Source organism: Pezoporus occidentalis, unplaced genomic scaffold (genome assembly GCF_034315485.1).
Source record: "Pezoporus occidentalis ecotype Australia unplaced genomic scaffold, CSIRO_AGI_Poc_V1 ctg75, whole genome shotgun sequence".
In the NCBI taxonomy this organism is placed as follows: Eukaryota; Metazoa; Chordata; class Aves; order Psittaciformes; family Psittacidae; genus Pezoporus; species Pezoporus occidentalis.
Genome location: NW_026916104.1, coordinates 2,048,947 through 2,075,000, shown reverse-complemented (window position 1 = coordinate 2,075,000; position 26,054 = coordinate 2,048,947). Strand labels below are relative to the sequence as shown.

The 26,054-nt window shown below is 35.9% G+C and overlaps 1 protein-coding gene across 6 annotated transcripts in view; it reads left to right on the top strand.

The window, feature by feature from the left end:
- Positions 1-26,054, top strand: part of TBC1D5 (TBC1 domain family member 5) — a 257,561-nt gene that overhangs the window by 38,303 nt on the left and 193,204 nt on the right. For 5 of the 6 annotated variants that reach the window (XM_062602061.1, XM_062602059.1, XM_062602060.1 and 2 more), the window contains exon 2: positions 22,689-22,825. In XM_062602061.1, coding sequence (XP_062458045.1) covers positions 22,726-22,825 — 100 coding nt within the window. In that variant the 5' untranslated portion in view covers positions 22,689-22,725. Of the gene's footprint in view, positions 1-22,688; positions 22,826-26,054 lie in introns of those variants that run through there. The other variant, XM_062602063.1, reaches the window with a different exon arrangement.

The following is a 26,054-nucleotide window of genomic DNA, read 5'->3' as shown; positions in this document are numbered from 1 at the left end:
TTTGGTGTTGGAAAACAATTAATTAGGTACAGAACTGGTTTTATTAGAGTGATTGGCAGATTACTCATTTTGGAAATGGTTAGATATAATGGAGTATCTGTGTCCTAGCTTTGAATCTTTTCTTTAACTACCTTTAAAGGTTTTTTGACTGAAATTAATCCATTGGTTTTGGTCAACCTTGCTATCCTTAATACAGGTGTCTGAAATCTGTTCTTTAAAAACTTCTCTAAGGAGCTTTCAACCAGATATAGTCTGTGAGATAGCAAGATGAAGAATTAAGTGAATTTACCTCATACATGCTCTGACTCACCCAAACTCACCACCCATGAACATGCCACACCAGCAGTCCCTGATAGTTACCTGTTCTAATCTAGCGTTTGGTGAAAAATCCCCCTCTTTACCTCTACATACAACAACTGCTTCTCATCGCCCACGGGTGCAAGAAAGTTGATTCTGGAGTTTATTGTGCTCATGTAACTGCATCTTAGCTGGCTCAGCGGATGCTCTTCCACTGAATAACAAGCAGTTTCTGTGGAAAATGTCCTCTTTTGAGGACAGATGTGAGATAGGTGGTGTTTTAGCCACCACTGGCAGCTTCTAGGAGTGAATTGCTGTACTGCTACAAAAGCATGGTGATGGTTCCACTTGATGCTTTTTTCATCATGGCTTGACCCCAGTGTGTTCTGCTCTTGTATTTCTGATTAAGCTGTGTGCTAAAAGATGTCAGCTTTGCTGCAAGGCTTATTAAAATATTAAAAAGAATAACATTATCCATATGGTAAGCAGATAATTAGATGTATTTATGTAATTTCAAACTTCTGCACTTTGAGAGGCTACCATGGCTCAAGCACAGCTGTAAGACTTTCTGATACTCCTTTAGTGGTCATTTAATGAATCATCTTGAACTTCTTGTGTCTTTCCCTGGCCACCAAGAAAGGAAACTATAGACTGCTTGCTGATTTCTCTGATTCTACAGAGGAAATGGGGTGGTGGGAGTGTGTCATTTCCTTGGCTCTGCTTGTGCCTTAGTCCACAAGAGTGATTGCTCTTTTTATGCAAGTTTGCTTTAAATTAGTAAGGTCAGGAATGTTACAGATGTGACAGCATAGGCTTTCACTGTAAGATGCTCACGGGCTGTCCTTTATGAGTGCTGCCTGACTGTGACTAGATGCAATCTTTTTCAGAGCTGGTAGCAAGGGCAGAGCCAAAAACATACTTGGATGCTTATCTCTTCACGCTTGTGTTAAAATCAATGGGAATTTAAAAGCTTAGGATTTAAATACTTACAATTTGGAACTATCCCAAGATCCTTGACATCAAAAAGGCGATGGCCTCGTTTTATGCAGATGTCCTAGCACTCAAAGGGTGCATAAATTATTGCACCACTTACCAATTTCTCTTTAATGTATTCCTTTCTTATATCTGGGACACTGTTAATAGATAAAAAAAAAGGATTAAAAAGCGTAAAAATAACTTGTGTGTAAGTTTCTTTGAGTTGAATTTATATCAGTCAGCCTGTCAGCACTAACATATGGGAAACATAGTTTCGCTACCATGCATAGCAGGGGCTAAAAGTGCTGTTCAGACCATGTGCTCAACTCCTACAGAAGAGGGGCTTTATATCACTTGTGCAGCCCACTCACAAATTTAAGGGGTGACATCCATGGGTGCTGAATATATGGTAACCCAAATATTGATCTTGTTACAAAAAATGTAAAATGGAGGGGGGCAAAAGAAGAGATAAAGAAGATCTTCTAGAGCAGCAAGGAATTCAGTAAACTTTAAATACTCCATTTTATAAAAGCTTATTGTATTGCTGTTGCTATATTGAAATGGGGGTTGTAGGTAATAGGGAATTTTCATGTAGCTTTTCAGTATCTTGGGCTAACTTGCAGCAACATATAACATCTCCTTGTATCAATTACTGTGAACAAGTAAAGATCCCTACTGTTTTTGTTTTGTTTTGCTTCCTAAAGCCCCCTGCTGCTGTTGATTACACCTAGATCTGCTACTGATTGGAACTGTTAAAAGGCAGATAGTGTGGATGGTTTCTGAATCATTTAATTGTAGAACTAATAAGATGTTTTTGCTGGCACCTATTAAAACAGATCATATTAATAAGTTTGTACATTGTCCATGAAATTTCTGATTACTTTTTCATAATTTTTGTAGATAGCAATGCGAGACTCTCAAGCCTGATGGGTATGTGATGTGTGAGTTCCTTTCTTTGAATAATGTTCCTGGATGGGGGTTTACGAAAGAAATATTAGCGTAAGCTATCCAAGAGCATCATACAGTAGAGATTTTGCTTTCTGTGAGTTTTTACCTTTTTAGTTGCATGTGAATGTCTTCAGGCATGTTGAATTAAGTAGATAATTACATGAACAAGGTATATTCAGTCTTATATTAATGCTGCTTTTTGAAGAGCTCTATAATGCACACTGCACTTGGTACATGTGAACCTGGAAAAATTGCTTCCTTAGTACAGTAACACTTGCCAAATTATGTCCAAAATTGGTCTACAACTCTGTTGGCTTTGAAAAAAAACTCATCTTCTTCAATGGTCTGTCACTGTCCATTGAACCTCTCAGCTCTGGCAAGGTTGAAAAATAATATATGAATACATGCAATAAAGTCCTAAAATGAAGAAGAATAGGAATAGATCATTATTTATGAAAGTTAAAATCTGAATTGGTGGCTTTCCTATATTCTCTGCTACATGATTTTAAATTTCTGATGTATATCATTTTCAAGCATTAAGGTCAGATTAATATTTGGGAAGGGCAAAGAGGGAAAGGAGGAAGGAAGTCTAAAGTTATCTTAATGCCTTGTAAATCTACAGCAAAACTGATAATCTGATTCCAAGCATCCAGGAAATGGTGCTGCAGAGCAGCTCTTGTATGTCTAGGAGGGTATTACACACCCTGGAGAAGTTTACCCATTATGATTTAAAATTAACTCACTATTTCTTTCCACGGCTTCACCATTCTTTCCTCTTCCTACGTAGGTATATCCCGTCATGTGCTTTGGTAAAGTAGCAGTAGGGACCAGCTGAATCTGCAGTTTCAGAATTGTTCTGCTGTTGTCAGGCCAATCAGCTAGCCTTTTCTTTGCCCAGTATTACATTAATTCTCAATCAAATCTTTATCAATGTTACCTGCATTTTAAAATATGAGTTTTCATTTTACTGTTTTGTTACTTTTGCTTCTGACACTGAGAACAAATTCTGTTTCCACCGATACTGCTCTTTGGCAGTTTATGAATCATTTTACTTTCCAGTTTCTTCAGTGTTAGCTGAATATTGTAGGGTTTGAGTTCAGGGAAATTAAATTATTGTTTCTAACAAGTGGTTTCTGATAATGATTATCTTAATTTGTGAAAGACTTAATTTTATGTTCTGAGAGATAAGATCTTGCAACCTCTTCTCTTCTTGTTTTCCCTTATATTAAAATTCTCTTGTAACAAAAGGAGTAGCATCATTTATCCTGCAACTGTGGTATTCTACCTATATAGTAATGTATAATAAATTAGCACAGGGACAGAGCTGATCTCAATATTCAGTGATGAGGATTGTTCATTTCTGTAGCAGACACCTTGTAATGTAAAGAGTTTATTAAAGTATTAAACATTAGTTATTGAATACAAGTTCTCTACAAATTTTGGCTTTAAAAATCACAAAGCAGCATGATGCAGGCTTCAAGCATACTGGAGCCAGCCATCCACTTTGCACTTTTAGTAGACTCTTAGTTCCCTTGACCAATTATCCACATCAATTATTTGATTTTAAAAGAATAAAATAAAATTACACTGTTGTATCTAAAAAGCTAAATATAGAAGAGAACAAAAAACCTACTTATCTCAAGGAGATAGCTTTCTGTTTTTCTGTACTTTCTACAAAGACAAATGCGTTAGTGTAATGCTCATTTAATCTACTAACAGCTCCTAGGATCTGTTTCTTTTCTTTGGTCTGGGTTGTCTAAATTTTCTTCAGTTTATTTTTGCAGGGATCACTTTTTGCCATAATAACAGGGGCTGAGAATTTTGAGCCATATAGTGTAGATAATAGAGAAAATGGATCCAGGTTCTAAACTGAGATAAAGGTTTGAGAAATGTATGTAGAGTTTTCATTGACAGATATGATTGTGTCAGTCGTTCTGGTTACAGATGGAAAAGTATTTTTTTGAACTACTTTTACATAGAATTGTACCTGCTGGTCCCTTCAGGGCCAGCAATTGCTCTTACAGATCGTTCCTGTAACAAAATTCTGCAACTGGAATTTAGTTTCACTGGAGTGAATTATAATGTAATTTATCTCTGAACACACAACTACTGTATTGATATTGTGCAGTAGATTATTAGTAGAATTATAGATTATTAGTAGAATTTTTTTTAACTGAACCTGTGAAAAAGAACAGGCATGGCTCTTTGTGTGTTTTTTGTTGGTCTTCTTCTCCCATCACATATAAAAAATACAAACTGAACAACAGAAAAAAAAAAAAAAGACCCAACACACCCTCCTCAGGAAAAAAAATCAGGAAATAAATAAACCCCAGCATATTGTAATTATTTCAGGCTTGTTGCTGTTCAGAATGTTGGAAGTTTTGCTGCTACTTTATTGTAGTACATGAAAGTCTTGCACGGGATGTATGACTGTTTACTAAAATCAAATAGAAGTGCTACCTGGAAGCTCTCATTGTGCTTTTCAGAAAGCTCGCACTTAAGATTTCCAAGTGCAGGGAAACATCAGCAGACCCTTTGTGCTTCTGCAAAGTATTGTAGTGTTCTTTACCTTAATCCCTGGCAGCATCTTTCCGTTTCTTTGGCTTGTCATCAACATCTCTATCAGAGTAAAACTCCAATGCATGTAGCAAGAAACGAAGCGTGTAGGGGAAAAACGTAAAGGCTTTTGACTGAAATAGTTCCTTAACTTATTAACAGACAAGTGTGCATGTCAGAAAAACACACTTGTTTGCTGTGAGTATATGCAATAGCTGATGGGTAAAGAAACAGAAACCTTAATTGCTGCTTGCGTTTAGGTCACTGTTCATTCATTCATTCATTGCTGGAGCTATGAACTATTCATATGTTGCCACAGTATGTTACTTACACACGACTGATGGTGAAGGAAGTAAGAGCTAAGATGCTTCACAGACATCGACATCGGGGGGATTCACATGTCTGCTTCATTAATATATATGTGCATACATTAATGTTGAAGTATTGAAACTGTTTCAAATGAGATTAAAAACTATCTCTTAAGGTCTGCTATAGTCCTTAGAAACATTTACATTTTTGGCATCAACCTTACCAGTTTCTTAACTATTTTACTTTTACTTTGCCAGTGGGGATATGAGTGCAGACAGAGTGCTCATCGCATGCCTGCTGCCTAGTTTTCTGTTGTTTTTCCTTAGCTAGGTCTGCTCTCTGTACTTGCTAGCCATCATTAAGCATATATGAATCTCTGTGGAGTGGCAGGCATGGATTCTGTGAGTGACATTTCTGGCAGCGTTTTCCTGGTATATGGCACCAGGCCTGATTTTCTGAAATTTTAAATATCTGTGATCCCCATTTGCTTCCGCTGAAGCTGTAGGTACTCTGTCCTTTTGGAAAGCATGATGCTCTGTGCTAAATCTCAGGCAGCTAAGAGATGAGAAAGTCCTAGAAACTTACTTAACACTCATGTGACAGCCTGTTCTGTATAGCAGCAAGAATATTGCCTGTGTGAAGGCATTGCCTCTCCTGCTGTATTGGTTACAGATCCAATAATCTGCCCCTGTGAAACTAGGTTTGGCGACCAGTAGTGAATTGTTTAGTAATGTTTATTGGAGCTCTTTAAAATATATTTGCAATGTATAAAACACTGTGATATATAGAAGCTCATATTCTAATAAGATTACATTAAGTATCCTAATAAGATCAAGGCTTGAAATTATGTTTTTCCGGATTTGAGTGATATAAATTAATTTTAGTTTAAACCAGTGTCATTGTTCTTAGATAAACACTCCATCTGCAGTTTATGTGGGTCTGCATTTAAATAAAAAATTCAATTCTTCTATTAACACAAGAAGCATTTGCTCTTCCTCTCCTTGCAGTATGCTGCAGCTACAGATTGTCAAGGCAATGCTGTAATTATTAAACTCAACCAGTAAATTATATAGAGAACAACAGTGGCTGATCACTGAACTCTGCTGGTACTGGCCTTTCACTTCTCATTTAAGTCTAGCCTACTATATAAAATGAATTCATTATTGTCAATTTAGATCCCTTGTGGAGGCTAATCCACATCACAAAGCCATTCTACACGAAAGTGAATTCTCTTCAGGAAGACCTGACACGTATGTGCAAACTAAAATATGTAGAAAACTTCCAGTGCAGACTAAATTAATTGTTGCTTATAACAACAGACTGACCAGGGTGAAACATTGGATTGGTTCAAGAAGAACCTCACAGTCATAGTTCTGCTGTGATTTCTGTTGGTTTAGCCATTCTACTTTTTATGTTATTGCAAATTCAGATTTCTTGATAACCTATTGCACAAAAATATGGATCCAAAGGACTAACTTGATCTTTAGTTCTTATGGTTTTAAGTGTTAAAATTTCATGCAGAAAGTCAGGGGAGAAGCTTGTCTAGTTTCTGCATCATGGTATTCTTCTTTAATGGTCTGTTTGAAAATGTCTTTTGGACTCAGAAGAATTGTCACTCAGGTGGGCCTCACTTGCTGAAGATATTAGCTAATTTAGCCTATGTGCATGTATGTGTGTAACTAACTTGTTTAACTATAATCACCCTTCCAGGTACACCACCTGCTATATCAGACTGATGCCTAAGATGATATTCAGGAACAATATGTATTACTGTCAGCTATGGCCAAGAGAGTTTTGGGGCTGTTTTTTTAGTATATTAGCATTTTAGTACACTAGCGTTTCTAACAGTGTTTCTATCAGATTTAATTATTTAAATTTACAATATTGTATTATATTTCATGTTCAATGTACTTAAAGTACATAAGAGTTTGGAAAATTAGGAGTGACAGGAAAGTGTAATTGTACTGATGAGTGGCTAGCACTGAGTGCGAGCTCCTCATCGAGCAGCAGTCTTCACATCATCCTGTGCAACCTATAACTGGTTTGTTAATTTCATTCTTTACCTAAAACGTAAGTCAGAGAAGATAAAATTAGAATTAGAGGGATGGTTTTATTTCTTGCTACCTTTTAATTCACAGAAAGGTAAAGGTATTTTCTATTACCATAATGTACCTTACTGAACCTGGTAACATTTCAAGCGCAGAACACAGAAAGCATAGCAACTCTAGAGATCATCTGTTCCAGTTTTATACTTAAATGCCAAAATTTTGCGTGCAGTATAATAGCAGGAAGAGTTGATACGTTGCATTTACCAATGACTGCTCAAGATTTCTCCCTGTCCTGTCCAAATACATCTAAGTATGTTCTTATGGATGTCTCAGCATAAAAAAATCAGTGCATTTCACTGTCCATTTGGCGTGAAGCAGTAGATACAGTGTAAAATTAATTCTGTACTTGACTTTCTCCAGTGTCAGGCATAGATCCTGTCAAATTCTTCGCTACTTTGTTTGCTTAAAGACTTTATCCTGAGCTGTGGAACAAGAATAGTAATGACCTTCGTATTCAATTTTCCAATATTTGGTTTACACCATACGCTAGAAAATCTGTTATCAAGTAGACAATTTGTGGTGATTTTTTTTGTCAATTTATTATGTTTCTTTTAAAAATTGTTTCTCATACAGTGTGCAATAGTTTAATTCATATTTTTCCATTAGAAGAAGCAAAGAATGTTAGCATTCGTGTCTCTATAAACATATTTAAAATTTCAGGGAGAGTTGAAATATTTATGAAAATATAAAAGGTAACTTAAAAATAATATGTTTGTCTTAGAAACTTGTGGCCAGAACTTATCTGCACACAAATTACTTTTGGGAAAAGAGAGGAGCATACTTACAGTCAGTTTTAATATTTTTAATGGTTTTCACTTTTTACTTTGCAGCTTATATAAAGCTTTCAAATATTAATATATATTCAAGATTAGGGGTTTATAAGCTTCTTTCATTTACCATACATTTCTTGTCCGTGAAATTTTCATGGTCTTCTGATTCTTCTGAACCATAGTTGTTTGGCATGCAGGTAGACAGCTGATGATCTGCTAACTTTTCATTGCATAAATAAGTGAAATTCTTGGCCCAAAGATAGCAAAAGCCATTCATTTCTTTAAAAATAGCCTACAACTGGAAGGCGTATTTTTTCTCATGGTTTCAATTTCTGATATTGGAAGCATTCTGACTTTGAATATTTGTCCTTGTCACATATTTTATTTTCTCTGAGATCTTAAGCTGCTTTTTGGAAGCCTCAGTACTTCATGTGGAGAGTATATCTGGCTATAGATACTATCTCTTAAAAAGTCATAGTGGTGGAATTATTTCATCATTAAATAATTTGGGAGGGTGTTTTTTAAAGAATGCTGGTTTATTTATGTCCCTTAACTGTTGATCTAGTATTTAAGTAAAGAATTGAAATTTGTTTATTACTCTTCAGAAGTGCATTGGACATGACTGAATTTTGCTCCCTGTCCTGTAATGAGGCTTTTGTGTGACATTGAGTTGACACTTTGGAAAATACTTAATCTTTATTCTACCCTTTCTTCTTTTCCAGTGTGATATAGAGCAGTACAGAGACCTTTCATATCAGAAAACCAACAATAAAAAAGGTGGATATTCTTGAAACTGATGTTGCCGTACTTGAGTATTTAGATTATTTCTTCAGTGCTTGTAAACCAAGGCTAGTTATCCTTAATACAGTGCTTCTTCCCTTACACATAGACAGATTTCTTTTCTTGAAGTAGATACTTAATAGCTATCCCGCATGGAAAAAAAATTCAAGGGTTTCAAGGAATAGCTGTAGCAATTGCAGAAGTGTATAAATTACCATCTCTTTTGGGTTTTTTCCTGCTCTCAGTACAACTCTTACTATAATTAGCCAGCATTTAACAGCAAATGTTTGCTTTGGTTAAATTATTCAGAACATTTATTTTACTTGTCAAAGGTTAGATCAGGTTGTTGTTTGAACTGGTAATTAAATGCAGCCTAATACACTGTTATATTTATATGCACTATCAGCCCTCTTTCCTCCTTATTCTGTATAATTTTATAATGTTCAGGGCTGACATTTAGACTTCCAACTCAAATAGATCCTGTTTTCTTGTAAAGAAAGCTAAGATTTTACTCAGTGTTTCATTGCATGTGTGTATTATTAAGAAAATAAGAATTAGGTTTTTTTGGAATATCATAGCTCTGGACTTTGTTGTCATAAAATTAGTGAGGACCCTTTGAATATTTTATTTGCATATTTCAGTAAGTCATTACACAGCGTCTGGTATGTAGTAATTATTTTTCAGAGATGAAGGTGAGGTGGACAAGTGCAGCTGTCCCCTTTACTAATTGAATACCTGCAAGTTGCAGTAATGTGCAGTATGTTTATATTACATTCCCAAATCTTTACTGGAAATACGCATAAGACTGAAATACTGAGAGGTTTCTAAGATAATCACATAGAGGAATTGAATGAGCAAATAAAATTTAAAAGTCTCAAGGTCAGAACTTGTCATGAATCTAGAGCAGTGGCCTTTGTACATTAGAGCACTGAGGCTGCCTATCCAACCTGATAAAATCAATGCGAGGTTTAGACAAGCCAGAATTCAGACTTCTGTAGTCTCTCAAGACAAGTTCAGAAATTATTTTTCACGCATTTACATTGCACAGTGCTTTAATTATCATACATATAATGTGCCCATTCCTTTTTTATTTCAGCTATGTATATTTTCTCAGTCACATTTGAAGAAAGACTAAATCATAGGGCTCTTTTGAAAACTTCTATGCTTCTAGGCCTAATACTGTCCAATGACTGTGAAAGGAAGAAAGTTGCTGTCCAGTAAAAAAAGAAATAAACACAAAAGTGGATCATCAACATATCAGTAATCTTTTCTCCTACCCTATGTAGACAAGTATTCACACCTTTTTCAGTGTATTTGTGTTGTAGCTCTTTTCGTGAGGCTAACAGTGATATGTATGAATTTCAACCTACCGTATTTCTCAGCATTTCTAAAATGTTTCTGAAAAATTCTACCTATTGTACTTAATGTGTTGAAAGTGCAGTTTTGAAAGTCTCACAGTTCTGTCCAATCAGAACTATGCTGATTCATGGCCTTGTTAAGAAGCAATTCAGACTCCCTAATTTATCCACTGTCATGGTGATCCCCCCAGACTATCATGTGGCTGCAAAAGGGCAAAAAGCACTGTCTTAAAAAGCCAAAATCCATACCTCAGTTCTTACACATGTGATCTCAGAGTAGCAGGATTGATTCTTTTTTCTTATTTTGTTTTTTTTACCTTTTCCTCCCTATGACCATATTTAGTAATTATACTGACACAGGTCACCATGGGCCACAAGGTAGAATGATACAGTAAAAAACAGAGTTAAAAGTGAAGTGTATTCTTGATTATAATTATAGCATTGCTAGCGTGAACTGAAGAAACTCGATAATGGTGGTTCAGTTTGTTATTTTGCACCTTGTGAAGTTTTTATACTTCATGCCTGTAGGAGGTAGCTAAAAATAGGAGAATATACAGTGCTCTTACAGAACTTACGTTGACCTCTAGGTAAAGTACATTTATTTGTGTATCAATCATGAACATTGAGCTGTTTTGATTGATGTAGTAGATTGCATATGCATATGGCATACAGAGGACTATCTAAATATAAACTAGAATCAAAATTACTAAATGGTTTTTAAGTTGTGCAGAAGTGCCATACAGGTGTGAGTCTTGGCATGGTTACGACAGACTATGTTGCCTTTCATTCGGAAAACGGGTCGTAAGTTAAATAGTTGCTGTATTTATGATTGAGAAGTATTCACACATCGATTTGCACCAAGACTGTTGATGTGTATGAAGACCAGTGTAGTTGTTTCAGATGGTATCTTTAAGACCCTTGGTAGTATGAATCGGAAGAAGAGTTTTGACAGCATGGCACATATCCATGAAAGGAGCCATTTGTAGGAAATAATAAGTTTCAAAGTTTACCATGTAATGTTGGGGTATGGGTAAGGTCTTAAAGCATTTTATCTGTGGACTAAGGAGCTTGGTGTTCAAATGGTACTTCAGTCATGAATGAAACAACCCAGCAACACCAAAATCTGTTATTTCTTGCACATTTCTCATTAGAATTTCTGCTGGCTTTGAGAAAAAGTATACTAACAGTTTTGGTTAGAGTGTTCTTTAGTCCTCTATGTTATCTTTTAAAAGCCAAACTGTGTGTATGTCTTTGGAAGGGTGAGACTGCTTTCTTCATGTTTCTGTCACCAGTGAAACACTGTTTCTGTTCAGTGAAAGAACACCACTAAATACAGAGGCAACCTTGAATTTAAAGGAGGTGAGGAAATATTCTTTCCAGCATGCTAATTTTGTATAGATGTACTAGATGAAATTTTTTTTAGAAAAAAAAACCTTTATGTTAAAAATTCTGTGTTCAGTTATTTGAATGGATGAGGGGAGTCTTATGTGGGGTTCTTTAGGATAAAGAAAGTGGACTTGGAGTAGCATAGTGAAGGAGTGATTTTCTGTCTTTCTAAAGCATTTCATTTCAGTAATCTTTTATGGTTTGGCTTACATTTCTGCGAAGATGCTGTCAAAACCTCTAAACCAAAAATGGCGAATAATGTTAAAAGTTATCTGGGCTTGTTGTATTCAGTAGCTTACTTATAAATGTGGCTGGTAAAACAGAGCAGGATTTCCCTGGTTGTTTTCTTCACAGCAAAGAACAAGAACTTCCCAAGCACAGGAGTTTGGATGAGTAGGCAGAGGATCTGATGCCTGCTTGAGAAATCCTTAAGCTTCAAGCCTTCCTGGCAACAGGTGGAATTACAATATGTGTTTGACAGAGAATAGTCATCTCAGCTAGGCAATGTCTGTCACCTCGCCTTTGAAGAAAGATCTGTCCGCTCGGTCAGCTCTTTCCTCCTTTTCCATCAGGAAGCTAAGAACATCTGCTACTGCCATCTTATGTCTTCCTTTTAGGAGAGAAAGCTAGATGAATAATACATGACAGACCAAAATTTAAAAAGTAATTGCTAATTTTAGGTGCCTCAAGATGCACAGCCTTACTATTAGGTAAGAAAGGAAAGTGGGAGCAGATCGCACCTATATTCTATATGCTTGGTTACTTTCCATTTACTTCTGCATCCCATTCAAAATTCTCATCTTCTTAATGCGCTAAGTGGACCATAACCTGGCTGCTCTTAGGTCACTTCTCTACCTGAACTAGGTCAGTTCTCTGCCTCAACTATTACCAGAAATGCAACAACATAGCAAAAGAACATTTTTCTAAGCTTTCACATGTGACTAGTTTGAGACCATAGAGTCTGCAGCAGCACAAACCCTGAAAGCTGCGTTTTCACAAATTTCATGGTATTTCTTGGGTTGGAGAGAAAGGAAATAATAAAATTGGTCAGAATTACAGCAGAGAAATTAAAAAAAAAAAAAAAGAGTTGTGGAAACAGCTCTTTTGTCCAGGAGGATTTAGAATGTTAATGCCGTCGTGATCTGTATGTTAAATATTCTTTAAAAAGTCATACTGGTCCATCAAACACAGACAAAAAAAACCTGTCTGCAAAGGCTTTCTAAAAACAATAGGGAAAAATTAATCAAGGAGCTTTCTAACCATGTCTTGTTTACATCTGTTATATTTTTTTAATAAAATGGGCTTAGAAGCTTAGCCTCAAAGGTATTGCAAGCTTTCTATAAAGTATAATGACAGCTGTTGCTCAAGTGCAGTTCTTCAACTCTGTTCACTGTTTTGAGGAAATTCCAGTTCTTTTTTGTTGGTTACCTATGACAGAACTTGGTATTTTGACAACAGTGGGAGATTCAGTCATGTCCTTGTGGTTAGTGCGTTAGAGAGAGCACTCAGCCAAGTCTAACGTATTTAGGAGCCATCATTCTATTGTTTTACCTATTAAAATAAAAAAATCTTTGGAGAATCTGCGTATTCTGTTCTCATTCCCCAGAGCAGAAGAGCATATACTTTTCTCAGGGGAACTGATCCCCCCTCAGACAGCTGCTCCTGGTCTTCCTAAGATCTTGCTCTACTATTCACTTGTCTAGGAATGTCATGAAAAAACAGGCCTTTGCTTCTTGCTGCATAGTGTGTGCTAACCCACTTCTAAAGCAAAATAAACCCAGGGCTTTAAAGTAAAGAAAATAGAAAATAAAGAAAAAAGCCTTTTTAACTCATAAATTGCAGCTTACTATTTCCCCTTTTAAAACACTGCATGTTATCCTGATTTCTGAATTAATGTGCTATGGGTTCTCATTCTCACTGTAAATTTTATGGTATGTTTTTGAAGTTCTGCAGAGTTAAATGTATATGTTTTTATAGCCAGACTTTTGTTCCTCTGTAATCTTGTGAAGTACTGCTTCCTACTTGCTGTTTAAGACCTGGATCTATTTCAGGTTTTGAGGCAGTATAGCCAGTGTGTGGTTGATGTACCATGCTGTTTGTACTAGTGCCTTCTATGTATATGTTTTACATGGTCTGGCAAGGAGCAGGGACTGCCCAGAAAATATTTTAGGAGGAATAAATGCCTCTAAGTAACAGTGCATTATAGAAATCATTGTGCTACAGTGGCCTTACCTGCCTAGCTTCTCTGAGTCTGAAGACTTCAGCAAGACCACTTGTTCCCTTGACAGTTTGATGTGCATGTACAGGAAAGCATAGAACATTTCATGCAGCTGCTCAAAAATTTTAATGGAAAAAATGAGGGAGGGAAGGGATAGGAAAATAAGTTTTTACAAAGGCATGTAATGACAGGACAAGGGGCAATGGCTTTAAACTTAAAGAGGGTAGATTTAGGTTGGCTATAAGGAAGAAGTTATTTACTGTGAGGGTGGTGAGGCACTGCCGCAGGTTGCGCAGAGAAGCTGTGGCTGCCTCATCCCTGGCAGTGTTCAAGGCCAGGTTGGACGGGGCTTGGAGCAAGCTGGTCTAGTGGAAGGTGTCCCTGCCTGTGGCAGGGGTTTTGGAACTGGATGATCTCTAAGGTCCCTTCCAACCTGAACGATTCTATGATTCTGAATTGTAACAAATAACACTGTAATTATTAAAGAAGGATGAGTATTGCGCTAAAATTTTCTCCCATTTATAATATTAATAACCTTGGCAGGATTTAGTACTGAAAGTTCCTGAACACCAGAAACAAAACAGATGTAGCAGGATTTGCTGAGCACAGAGTTCACTGTCTGCAAAAGAACCTGCCTTATCATCTTTTTTAGTATCATGGGATACAGTGGTATGTTCCTACTGAAAAAAAATAACCGGAGTAAAACATTACTCATAGCAGTAGTGGTATTTTGGTATAAAGTCCTTCATGCAGTCAACTACCTGCGAGGGTTAGCAGGTTTCATCTGTACCATGTGTTTCCAAGCCTTAGGAATTTTCCTTTGCTTGAGGAGTGAAGGCTGAAGGGAAGCAATGTGAGCCGTCAGTACATGACATGAATCCTGTGCCTTACATAGTGTATGTCTTCAGACTGAGCATTTGAGTGCAAGAGGGAGCATTCATGGGAAGCTTTAGCATATTTTTTACCGGGGTAGCTGTAGTCTGAATCTTTTTCTGAGTATAGCTTTTAGACATACTCAAGTAAGCCATTGCTCCCATTGGCAGAAGTAGTGGGAAATCCTTGCAATTTGCATTCATTGCACTGCGCTGAATTGGGTTTCAAATGGCACCTTGTCTTTGCTTCTTCTTGCACCCAGTTTTCTTCCTCAGTCATGCCCAATTGAATTCACTCATCAGGACTGGATCACATAGGGGAACATGGGTTTATGGTTCTTCATGTTATGTAGAAACCTCATTGTAAGATACAAAACAAATTCTTTCCTCCTTTGTAAGTGCCTGTGAAATCATCCTTTTTTCCTTAGCAAATGGGGCTTACACTAATGTTTTTTCTGTACCTCAGCATGAGACCATGCTGCTTTAGCATCTGCGTATCTAGAGGAGAAAACCAGAAGAGAAATATTTGATGTAAATGCCTCTGTGCATGCATGACCATGCTGGTGTTTCTATACAAATTCCGTCAACCCCTGTAGGAAACTGTTTTCTAAAAATAGTGAAAGAATAAAGGCTGAATCCTGTATTAATTGCTTACTACTTTAAAGCTGTGATATCCTAGAAACTTACTTCATTGAATACACTTTTAGTGTCTAAGCTAGTTACTATCATTTTGGGTAAGGCTGCAGGCTAAGCTGCCATTTCTTCCAGTTCACTGTTTTGATGATTTCTTTCAGTCTTGACATTCTTTGGCCCTTTGAGTTACATATGTATTACTAAAACATAAAGTGTGTAGCATAGCAAGGAGCCTGTGTGTTCCTGAAAGTAAAACTCTTAAATACTTAAAAGCAGTCATTTCCATACCCTAAACAGCAGTAAACTACTTTTATCTCTTAACTGTCTTTGGAAGGACAAAGCTTTAAATTATGTTGAATCATTTCATAACCAGGTAGATAAAATATATTCTGAAATAAAATAAACAAGGGATTTCTTCAATTTAGTGGGTTTGGAATTGTTTGAATCATTTTAATGTGAGTAGGGTTTTCACCACCTCTAGGTTACTCCAAGAAAAGGGAGTAGCTTCATAGCTGAATGATTCAAAGATAGGAAACCTTACTGCATTTTGCCCTCTCCTTCTCTCCCATCTTCCTTTCATTAAAGTAAAACATTGTTTCTTACAGGCTTATGTCCTAGGTTATAGTTTCTAGGCTTTTAGTAGGTCTTGTTGCTCTTCTCTGGACTGCAGCATCTGATTCTTGTCATGGTATCCATCTAAAGATGGATACACAAATGCAGCTCAAGCCTTTGCAGAATCAGATGATGGGAGATTTACACATTTCATTGTTATCAAGTTGTTTTGGCTATGAGGAACCTTTCTCTACTTCAGTTGAAGGGAAGTGTGGTAAAAATACAGCAAGATAACATTTCCACATCTGCTGCTAAGCAGCTAGATCCTGGGGCTGCAGGGGGTGTTCAGGGCAGGGGCTGCGTTTAACTATTGACTTTGGTTCTTTTCTGGTTTTGCTGGTATTTCTTGTTTGAAATCAGTGTTAGATCAAAGTTGTGTTCTTCTAATAGCCTCATTGTGGAACTGTCACCTAAGCCTGCATTAAAAATAAGTACAGTTTTGTGCTGAGTGTTTGGACCTTGTTTCTTTTTAGAAACTTCAAACTGCAAAATTGGGGCTGGCTTTGGCTGTTGTGTTGGATTTTGGGGGGTTGGGTGTTTTTGTTTTTTTTTTCTTTGAGATTAGACCATACTGAATACATAACTGTAGTTCTGTGAATTTAAAATGGTTGATGCGGTAGTTTTGTTGTCACTGTTTTCAATGCAGAAGACAGAAAATGTTTCACCATAAATGTCACATCTCACTTTTCACAGCATTAGACCTTGGGAAACACTGTTGACAAGATTACTAGGGACCTGTGGGTATAGAATTTAGTGGTCAACGTTATATACGGATTTCGATCCTCACTGCTTTATTCAAAGTTTCCTTCCGTAGTCAAATTACTGTTCCTTACAGAATCATGTAACTTCAGGAAAATCTTAGGCCAGCAACTGTGTGAAATTGTAAGAAAGTAACTTACTTGTGGAAGATTTCCTATCTTCCGAATTAACAGAGTGTGAAGTACATGAAGTGTTTATTTATTATAGTTTTGCATTCGGTTGTTTGGTTTTGTGGGGTTTTTTGTTATGTTGGAGTTGTTTTATTTTAGTGGGTTTTTGGTTTTGTTTTTGTTTTCCTTTTTTAACGTCTAGCATAAAAAAAGGTTTTAGCTGTCATGTGAATTACCAAGAGAATGCATTGTCATGGTCCCAGGCTACTTGTGTTGTTTCTTATCCCTGACATTTTAATTCAGTGCTAAATTAATACTTTGCATGTTTAAATACTGGTAAGACATGAAAGTTGTAGGGTTAAAACTGTAGACAGTGCTTTAAAGCTCCTATGATAATTGTTCTTAGGTATGTATTCCTTTACTGTGGCTCTTGAGACAACTATTTAATAGACAACATTTGAATAATACAAATGTGTGGTTGGTAAAAATGGATTAGGGTTTCAGGGTGGTACCAATGGGTGATATTTAATATTGAATGACATGTATTAAGACAAATGCTTTTATATATAATTTATTTGGCATTGTAAATGCATTTATCTTGTGAGATACAGACCCCCTGTTGCCACATGAAGTATTCTGGAAAGGTTCGGAGTAAATAAATAATAAAACCACTTTGATATACAATCTAACAATATTAAATATTAAGACTTTCACATGATTGATTTTAATACTTAATTAACTTATTTGAAGTCCCATGTAACTCTGTTTTTGTATTAAAGATGAGGGAGACATAAGTTAAAATGCAGGAAATGTTATTAAATGAGACAAAATTAATTGCATTTCATGATCATCAGACTCTGGCTGTTAACCTGTCCATCAGTGGCATGATCTTGTTTGTTTTCTTCTGGACCCCAGCTGATGTTAACGTTACCATGTCAGTACATTTTTATGTTTGCATCATTCTATTTTAATGATACATAATGTGATATATTTTATAAAAGAAAACAGACTTGCTTTATGCTGTCCGAAGTTTGTCAAGTTGTGCACTTCTGAGTTAGTAAGTGTCCCTCCTAAGGCATGTTTCTTCAGTGAGTGGTGGCAACCTGTGGAAGTGGCGGAGTAGAAACACCAGCTAGTTTTAAATTGGAGGGTAAGAAGGGGGTGTTTGGGTTTGATGGGTTTTTTTTGGGTTGTTTTTACTTTTGGAGCACTTGAACTAGTGTCTTCTGTATTTAAATGAAGGTGGTGGTAGTAAAGGGCTCAAATGAAGAACTCAATGCTATCAGGTGGGTGTTCTCTGTGACCTAAGTAAGAATCACTTCCAGAGCAAATAATAAAGCAGTGAATATTACAGATTGGAATCACATTTTCAAAAATGCCCATTAAAATTATCCAGCTTGAAACATATCAAATGGTCTTCCTGTTCCAAAAGTCATGCTCAGGACTGCTTCCTGCTCACCCTTTATTCAGACAAAACATGACATTTTTATTTTTATTTTTATTTTCTTTAGGAGGAGTAATTTAAAGCCCAGGAGATTTTGGCCAATGAAAAAAAAACCCAGGCTCTGGAACTGTTTCTAGATTATTTGCAAGTCATCTATACTTCATTGCTTTAAATAAACACAATGTGTGTTTATTCTCCTAATACTCAGTTCCTTATCTACTTTAAAATGTTTTCACATTCTGGAGAGTCCTCATTCCTGTGAGCTAACATGCTTGATTACTTCATAAGCTGCAAATGAGGGGCAGAGTTGTGAGCCCTCATAACATGATGCTGTCAAACTTAACAAAACATTTATAAGACCATTACCACATCAGACATTTGCTTTTAGTCAGGTCGTTTTAATCAATTTGACTTTACAGGGCAGCTAATTTATCACTTAGCTAAACAAGTATTTCCTCTACTTGTCATCAATTTCAGTAATTAAAATGGTAAACTTTGCTATATGGCATGAAATAAAGGCCCAAAGATAATTTGGAGAAGGTGGATGATACAGTCTAGTAGAATGAATGCAAGGTATTATTTAAATACTTTGGTACGCTTCAGTAGTTTTCAGAAATGTCATATTCTGGTAGCCTTGCTGGTATGGATATAAGCTGTTTTTTATTTTTAGCACATCCAAAATTAAACAATATCGTTCAGCTTCTTCCTCAAAAGTTAGTGGGTTCTTGTTCTCCTTTCTTTAAGCATACAATGCTTTGGTATTTTGCTTGATTGTTTGGGGGTAAGAGGTTATTAGACATCAAGGTTTGGACAAGTGCTGCAGTATGTGCAGGTGTTCTGCCCTGGTCCTAAGTACTTCCTCAAGGCTGCAGGTCCTCTCCTTTCATTTCACCACTGGGGGACAGGAAGAGAGGGGAAATGGATGTTGTAGAAGCTCAGAATTGCCTAATTCTTTTTCATCTTCTCAGTTCCACCTTCAAAATTTCTTTTATGAGACTGATTATATTTTCTAATTTTGCCCAAACAGTGTGAATGCTCTTCACATCTTAAACATAGTCCATAAGCCTGTCTTTCAAAGAATTTTTGGTATCTGCATTGAGAACCTGGGTTGACAGGTCACAGACGTACTGATAAGATGCCTTTACTGGAAAGCAGACTGGATTCACTCCACATGCATTGGTCAGTGAGGAGCACACCTGAATGCTGTTCTCGGTGGCGTGAGGGCTGTCCCTGTTTGTGTGCCTAAGGAGAGTAGCCAGACAAGTAGTTTGTATGCCTGTATTTTCCTTGGGCTCATGGGTGGATTAGTTTCTCTTTTCATTCCCTTAACTATATAAATGTTTCATACACAGCCTTAATTATTTTTTCATATATATTAAAGAATAGTTGAACTCCCGGCGCTGGGAAGGGTGCCTGGTCTTTGGGGTTTTTAGCCCTTCATCTCTGGTGGAACAAAATAAGTAGGAATAGATAAAATAATCACTGTTAGCTCTGACTGAGATGTTAGGGTTTAACTAGATAGCCAGTATCATCAAGTCTTGTAATCTAATAATTGAATTCTAGATTTTTATAATATTTTTATTGTTTCACATTGAGAATGTTTTTAAATTGCATCTTATTTAATATCAACAATATGTTACAGGCCATTACAAATCAACCACAAACCTGTAAAGAATTAATCTGTCTCAGTAAGATCCCAAGCGTAATCATAATTGTTTAATAGTTCTCTTTTCTCTTTGTTCAAACAGCTGAAAAGAACTTAAGTATAAAACTGTAGAGAAAATTGCTTGGACTAAGGAGTGACAAGACTAATAGGTAGTGATTTTTTTCTAACACTAATCAAATGTATCCGTAAACAAACACAAGTAACTGATTAAATCGCTCTGCAAGTATCAAAAGTAAATCTATTCAGCTGTTTAAAACTGCTCTAACCGTCTGTAAAGTAAATTATGGCTATTATGTGTTGTAAAGGCATGGTATTTGGGGAGTATTTAGGAAAAGAGAAGGTGGATACAGAACAGAAGAATGCAGAACAACAAATTTACTAGAGCTAATTTCCTACTGTGTTATGGACATAGGACAATATATGTCTGAAGCGTATTATGTCTTAACTAAGTGGTGGCTGGTAAAACTACAAGGGCTGGTAAGGTCATTTTGTACCTAGTTCTCAATTTGAAATGCACTCAGGATTGTGCCTTGGTCAGATGATGTAACAATGTCTAAAGGACCATCAAAATAACAACTTAAACTCTAGCAGCGTAGTTCAAAATAAACCTGTAATTTTTTGTGAAGACAAAATCAACAGGTCAGTAGAGAGGTGATTGCAATCAGAGAACCATAGAATGATTTGGGTTGGAAGTGACCTTAAAAATCGTCTAGTTCCAAGCCCCCATCTGGCTTAGAACACTTACACAGTTTTACAATTGTAAATTTACAATTTACATTGTAATAATTTACAATTATTACAGTGATATAGCAAAGGGAACAAGAGCAGCAACTAAAATTCCAGCAAGGGAAAACTATAAATGTATCTTTCTGCAAAGTTGTTTCTTGTGTTTTGTTTTAATTGAAAGAATTAAGTAAATTCTTTCAAGCGTTTCATTTATTTTTTCAAGGTATGAGGTAGTTCTAAATGTCTCTCTGTATTCTGTAGCCATAAGACTACATTAAAATGGATAGCAAATTTATAAACATTTTTCTTGGAGTTTCCATTTGTGCATTTTTCATTATTATGGTTTAGAAATTACATAGGAAATACATGATGTGTACTTGTGTTTATAATACATTTTGTTGAGCTAGTACAAAGAGTTGTTCAAGGCAGTTCTGGTTTAGTGGTGTGTTTTTGTCATGTGACTGCACTAATTTGACATAAAGGTGTATCACTGCAGAAGTGGGTAGTCCTGCCTTCCCTCAGTTACTGGCTCCTTGTTCACAAGAGCTTCACATGTTCTCTTCTGTCTAAAAATAGTAAGAGATAATGGTGTGATCATTTCAGCACCACACTGACACAGGTGCCAAGACAGATAAAGGACAAAACCCTTAAGGGACACAGCTGAGAGAGCATCCTTTTGAAGACAGTCTGAGTGCATTGGTTTGAAGGAGATGCCTAACAGTGGCCCAACTAGCTTTGTTTATTATTTAGTGTTTTGGGTTTGTTTGGGGGTTGTTTAGTTGTTTGGTTTTTTTTACATAGCTTTATAGGAAATGAAGCAGATGAATAATGTATAAAAGCAGAAAGGTCTTAGGAATACCAGTCCCCCTTCATTTATTGACAGTAAACTGAAGGTATAAAGCATATATGGTCAATGCCATGCCTTGTAAGGACCAAAGGAAAACCATAGCTGAAGTGATTTCCAAATAGGTAATATACCAGTCCTGAAAGTGTAGGTGCACACCTCTTTGTGTGTTTGTCCTTGCATATTTATTTTTAAATATAATTTTATTGGAATTAAAAGTTACAGTACTTGTAAACTAAGCAGTTAGGATAAGTGATACTTAAAACTCAGATGGCAATCAGAGGTGACTACCTAGTGTGCTTGGGCAAATCAAACCTATTTGGCTGGCATAGTTCTTTCATGTTGCAGGTTAATAAATTGCTGTACAGTGACCAAAATGCAGTCTTGACAAATGGACCCTTGTGCTGTTAATGCACTGGAAAGGTCATTTTTAATTCTTACTGGTCTGACCATAATACTGTCTGTTTTTCACTCTTTTATTGGCATCCACTTACTCCTTGCAGCCAGTATTAGCTTCCAACACTCCTCATGTGAACTTCTAACGTAGTTTTTGTTCACTTATGTGGTAGTTTTGTGAATGACATTCAGCAGCTTGTGATGATGAATCTGGGTCACCTACTTCCTGGCGTTTTGATTTCATTGTTTCTCCTCTTTTGCCCTTTATTTTTGGAAGAACTTCTTTGTAAGTAATCACTGCCTAGCTGATTATGTTTCTTCAAATGCTTCTTTAACATTATGTTTCCAGAAAGCTAATATAAATCTTATTAAAACCAAAATCAGCCATCTTACCAATCAGAAATATCTCATTCTCCCTTTTAGCATGTGCTTGTGTCCTTCTTGCTGTTATCTTATACTTGACGTACGATTTCTGAAAAAGAAGTGCTTAAAAGGAAGTTTTTCTAGGATAGTAGGTCCTGAATCCAGAAGAGTGATGATGATGGGTCTAACCTTAGCTTTGCTTTATAATCTTCATCATCTGCAAGGACTATCAGTTCTCCTTGGAATCGGACTAAGAGATGAGTTGGGGAAGCTAGAAAAAGGAAGTAAAGAAGCTCTTTCCCCAGTTTACACTCTGTCAAAACCACTCTTGGACTTTTACTTGCAGTGTGATAGTTGGAGGCACTATGACAATTCTTTTGCACTACAAATAATAAAACATTTGAATAGAGACACTTTTTTTTCTGCAACTAGGCAGCTAATGGTGATATTACATCTGGAAAATAAGGACAGGTTTTAAGCATTTTTGCTATTGAGTTGTGTGATTGAAAATTAGCTAAAGAAACACTAAAATGTTTGTTGTTTTTTTTTTTCCTCCAGATAAATACACTTTGATTGGAATTTACTATTTGCCATTATGTATCATTCTGTGTCTGAAACCAGTCACCCTTTGCAAGCCGAGGAACAAGAAATAGGCATTGATCCCTTGCAGAGTTATTTGAACAAGCCAGAGGAAGGTGAGTTTGTATGTCTGTATTTTTTTTTTACTTTATACCTAGAAACTTTATATAAATGTGTTATGACAACTCTACCTGTCCTAATTTGTTTAATTCTCTCAGTGAACTTGAACAGGGCAACTTAAGGAACATTTCACAGAGTATGTGCAGAACACTGACACTAATGAAAACCACGAAAAGTCAACTTTCAATTACAGACAGAAACATTAGCCAAATGTTTAATGCGCTGTCATCCTTTTTTAATCATAAACCAAACACTGACTTCAGCATAAGAATACTGAAATGCAGCATGATTTTATGTTACTTTCTGAAGCATGAGCTCTTACACTGTGTATGTTTGGGGGATTTTTGTGCAGTAAAGTTCAGTGTGTTATTTTGGATGAGATCATGCAAATAAAAAGGCCATTTTTTATTTTTTATTTTTTCTTGGCTCAGCACCTATATCCTTATTTTTTAAAAAACAGAAGCTGAGATAAAATGAACAGGCTCTAAAGGTAGAAATTATTATGTAACCTAAAGTAAATTAATTAAATGCAGTATTTGGAAGACTAATGAACAGTGAGAACGAACTGCTTGCATAATGCAGTGCATGTCTGTGTTGCTTGTCTTTTCTACTTATTTGTGAGTAGTGACAGTATAGTTGGTTGGAAGAAAGTGATAAGCTTAACGAGGAAGCTCATCCTTGTCATGAAAACATTCCTCAAGTGCTCAGTTATACACAGTGGCACCTTAACTACCTGTAATTTTCCAGTCATTGAACACATGTACCAGGAGGGCAAAATAAAAAATTTATTTTAAATTACAGAGTTGAAGCAACTTTGTCATATTTCTTAAGTCCCTCACCCAGATCGACTGCTCTGTGTGGGTGTATCTGTCTATAAATCTTCCATTTACTAGTGCTTACCAAAATAGCTATGTCAAGTTTTGCTTAGTCAGGTTTATTACTTCAGTTTATAAGAAGCTGATGTTTTGCTTTAAAATACATTGGTAAAACTTCATTGTCCCTTTGAGCTAATTCTTTTTTTTTTCCTTCATTGGTTTATAAAGCCTTTTCAATGTTAGAAAATGAGAATGAACATCCAGGGGAAAGTATTTTAAAACCTGATGATTAAATGAAATAGCTTTTCTAGGTCAGTGTTCCTCCTCTGACATCTTAACGATATGGAGCCATTTTAGTTTGATAAACTAAATGCATTTTTGTGTATATTTTTAGAAACTTGAAAATAATCTTTTTCAATAAGCTAAAATAATACCCGTTTTCCAGAGGAAATGTAGCTGATTCTAGTCTACCCCAATCAAGAGAAGTATAAGCATTTCTTCTGATTTTTTTTTTTTTTCCTTAAGAAAATACTGGTAACTCTCTCAACTCTGTATTAAGAAAAAATAAGATTTTTACCCTGTTAAAAAATACCAACAGCATATTGTAAATTAATTTTATCTTTTCTTGTGCCCAGAAGCGATTCAGTCAAGTTACCTTGACTGAAAAGGTTTCTCATTTTTATCCCAACCTTAACATTTCTATGACATACAAAGTTATTAGTATTGAATTGATGTTTAAAAGTGCCATTAATTCATTTACCCCAAATGTTCATTAACAATGTAAATGTATGCTGATGTTCTATGAGACAAGGAAGTGACTAATGACTCTTCGCACTAACAACACTTAAAATGAATAGAAACTTTAGATAGCTAATCTTGAAGTAATCAAGACCCTCATTCAGCTTGGCATCTCTGTATGCTCTAAAACAGCTGTCAACTGTTAAAAATATATACACAACACACACATACGCACATGCGAAGATAAAGATATGTAAATACATGGTTCCCCAAGTCATAAAGGTTACCAACTATGGTACATTTTTTATGTTCTATCTATGTAAATATTTTATATAAAGCATCCATTTAATCTTCATAGGTTTTTTTACTGTGAAACACATACTGCATTTTAATTTGAAACTTTGTATATCCAAAATAAGTCTCTGAAGTTTTAATACTTCATCTTAAATAAGGTGTATGCTCAGATGGTTTTAGGTCTTTGGACATCAAAGTATGCAGTTGTTCTTGTCTGTGAAGCCTGCCTGTCATTGTCTTCATGAAAGTATTTCAAGACAAGGTTTTTCATTCGGCCTCAAGTTTCAGGCATGATAAAGAATCAACTTGGTGCAAATGTGTGTGTAAAGTCTTCTGAATCATGTTTCATAGAAATATGGAGGAGAGGTGGTCCATCAGTTGGAGATGTTCTGTGCAATACTGTAGAATATCAGGACATCTGAATTGTTTTTTGAAGCTGTGCTGAATGCTTTAAGCGTTACCTTGGAAGCAAAGTGCTAGAAGTCTTCACTAAGATGAAGCAATAAAAATAAAGCATGTCACTGTAAGGATGCTGAAAATAAATATTTAATCATAAAACTAGTCAGATTTGTTAATCTGTGTGAAGTATTGTATTTTTAGTATATGCAACTGATATCAAAACTTGATGCAGAACCAGGAGATGTCACGTCCAGCTGGAGTTTTGAAATTCTCTCACAAGGCATTTTCATAAAATGAAAGAAATCTCAGAAACACATGAATTGCTGTTAAGTATAGCTTGTTGGAAAACTGTGTGCGTAGACTACTTTTTGTTCATTTGCCGTCAGCTTGGAAGGATGTATTTGATGGGATTCCAGAATTTTTTTGATTGAGTCTAGTAGTGCTTAGTGCTTTTATTAAAATCTCAATTAAGGTGTAGAGACAATGCATGGTTTATTTGGGACAGGGCTGTTGGCACAGTGGAGGGCAGATGTACAATTCAAAGTAGTATTGAAATTTTGGAGAAGTGGTCTGAGAAGAATAAGACATGGTTCAGTAGGAACAGCTGCGAGGATTAATGTTGCAGATGCTAGGCAGGAGACAATTACCTAGCTGAACAAATAAAAGTAGAGCATTACAGATGAGGTAAGTGTCATTTGAAAAAAGATCTGGGCGTTCATAGCACTCCAAATTTTGTGTAACTAGGAACTTTGAATCTTGAGTTATGATGAGTCATGAGAATGTGCTTGTTTGCAAGTTTAAAATATTCAGTAATTGACAGTCAGGATCTTTTTTTCTATCCCTTTAAAAAATTCAAACCCAACCAGATACGACAGTATTTCAGTCTTTTTCCAATGGTTGATTTTTCATTGTGTCTGATTTGTTTTTAAGAAACATGTGCAATATATGCACTCATATATAATTTTTTAAAAAGCATTTT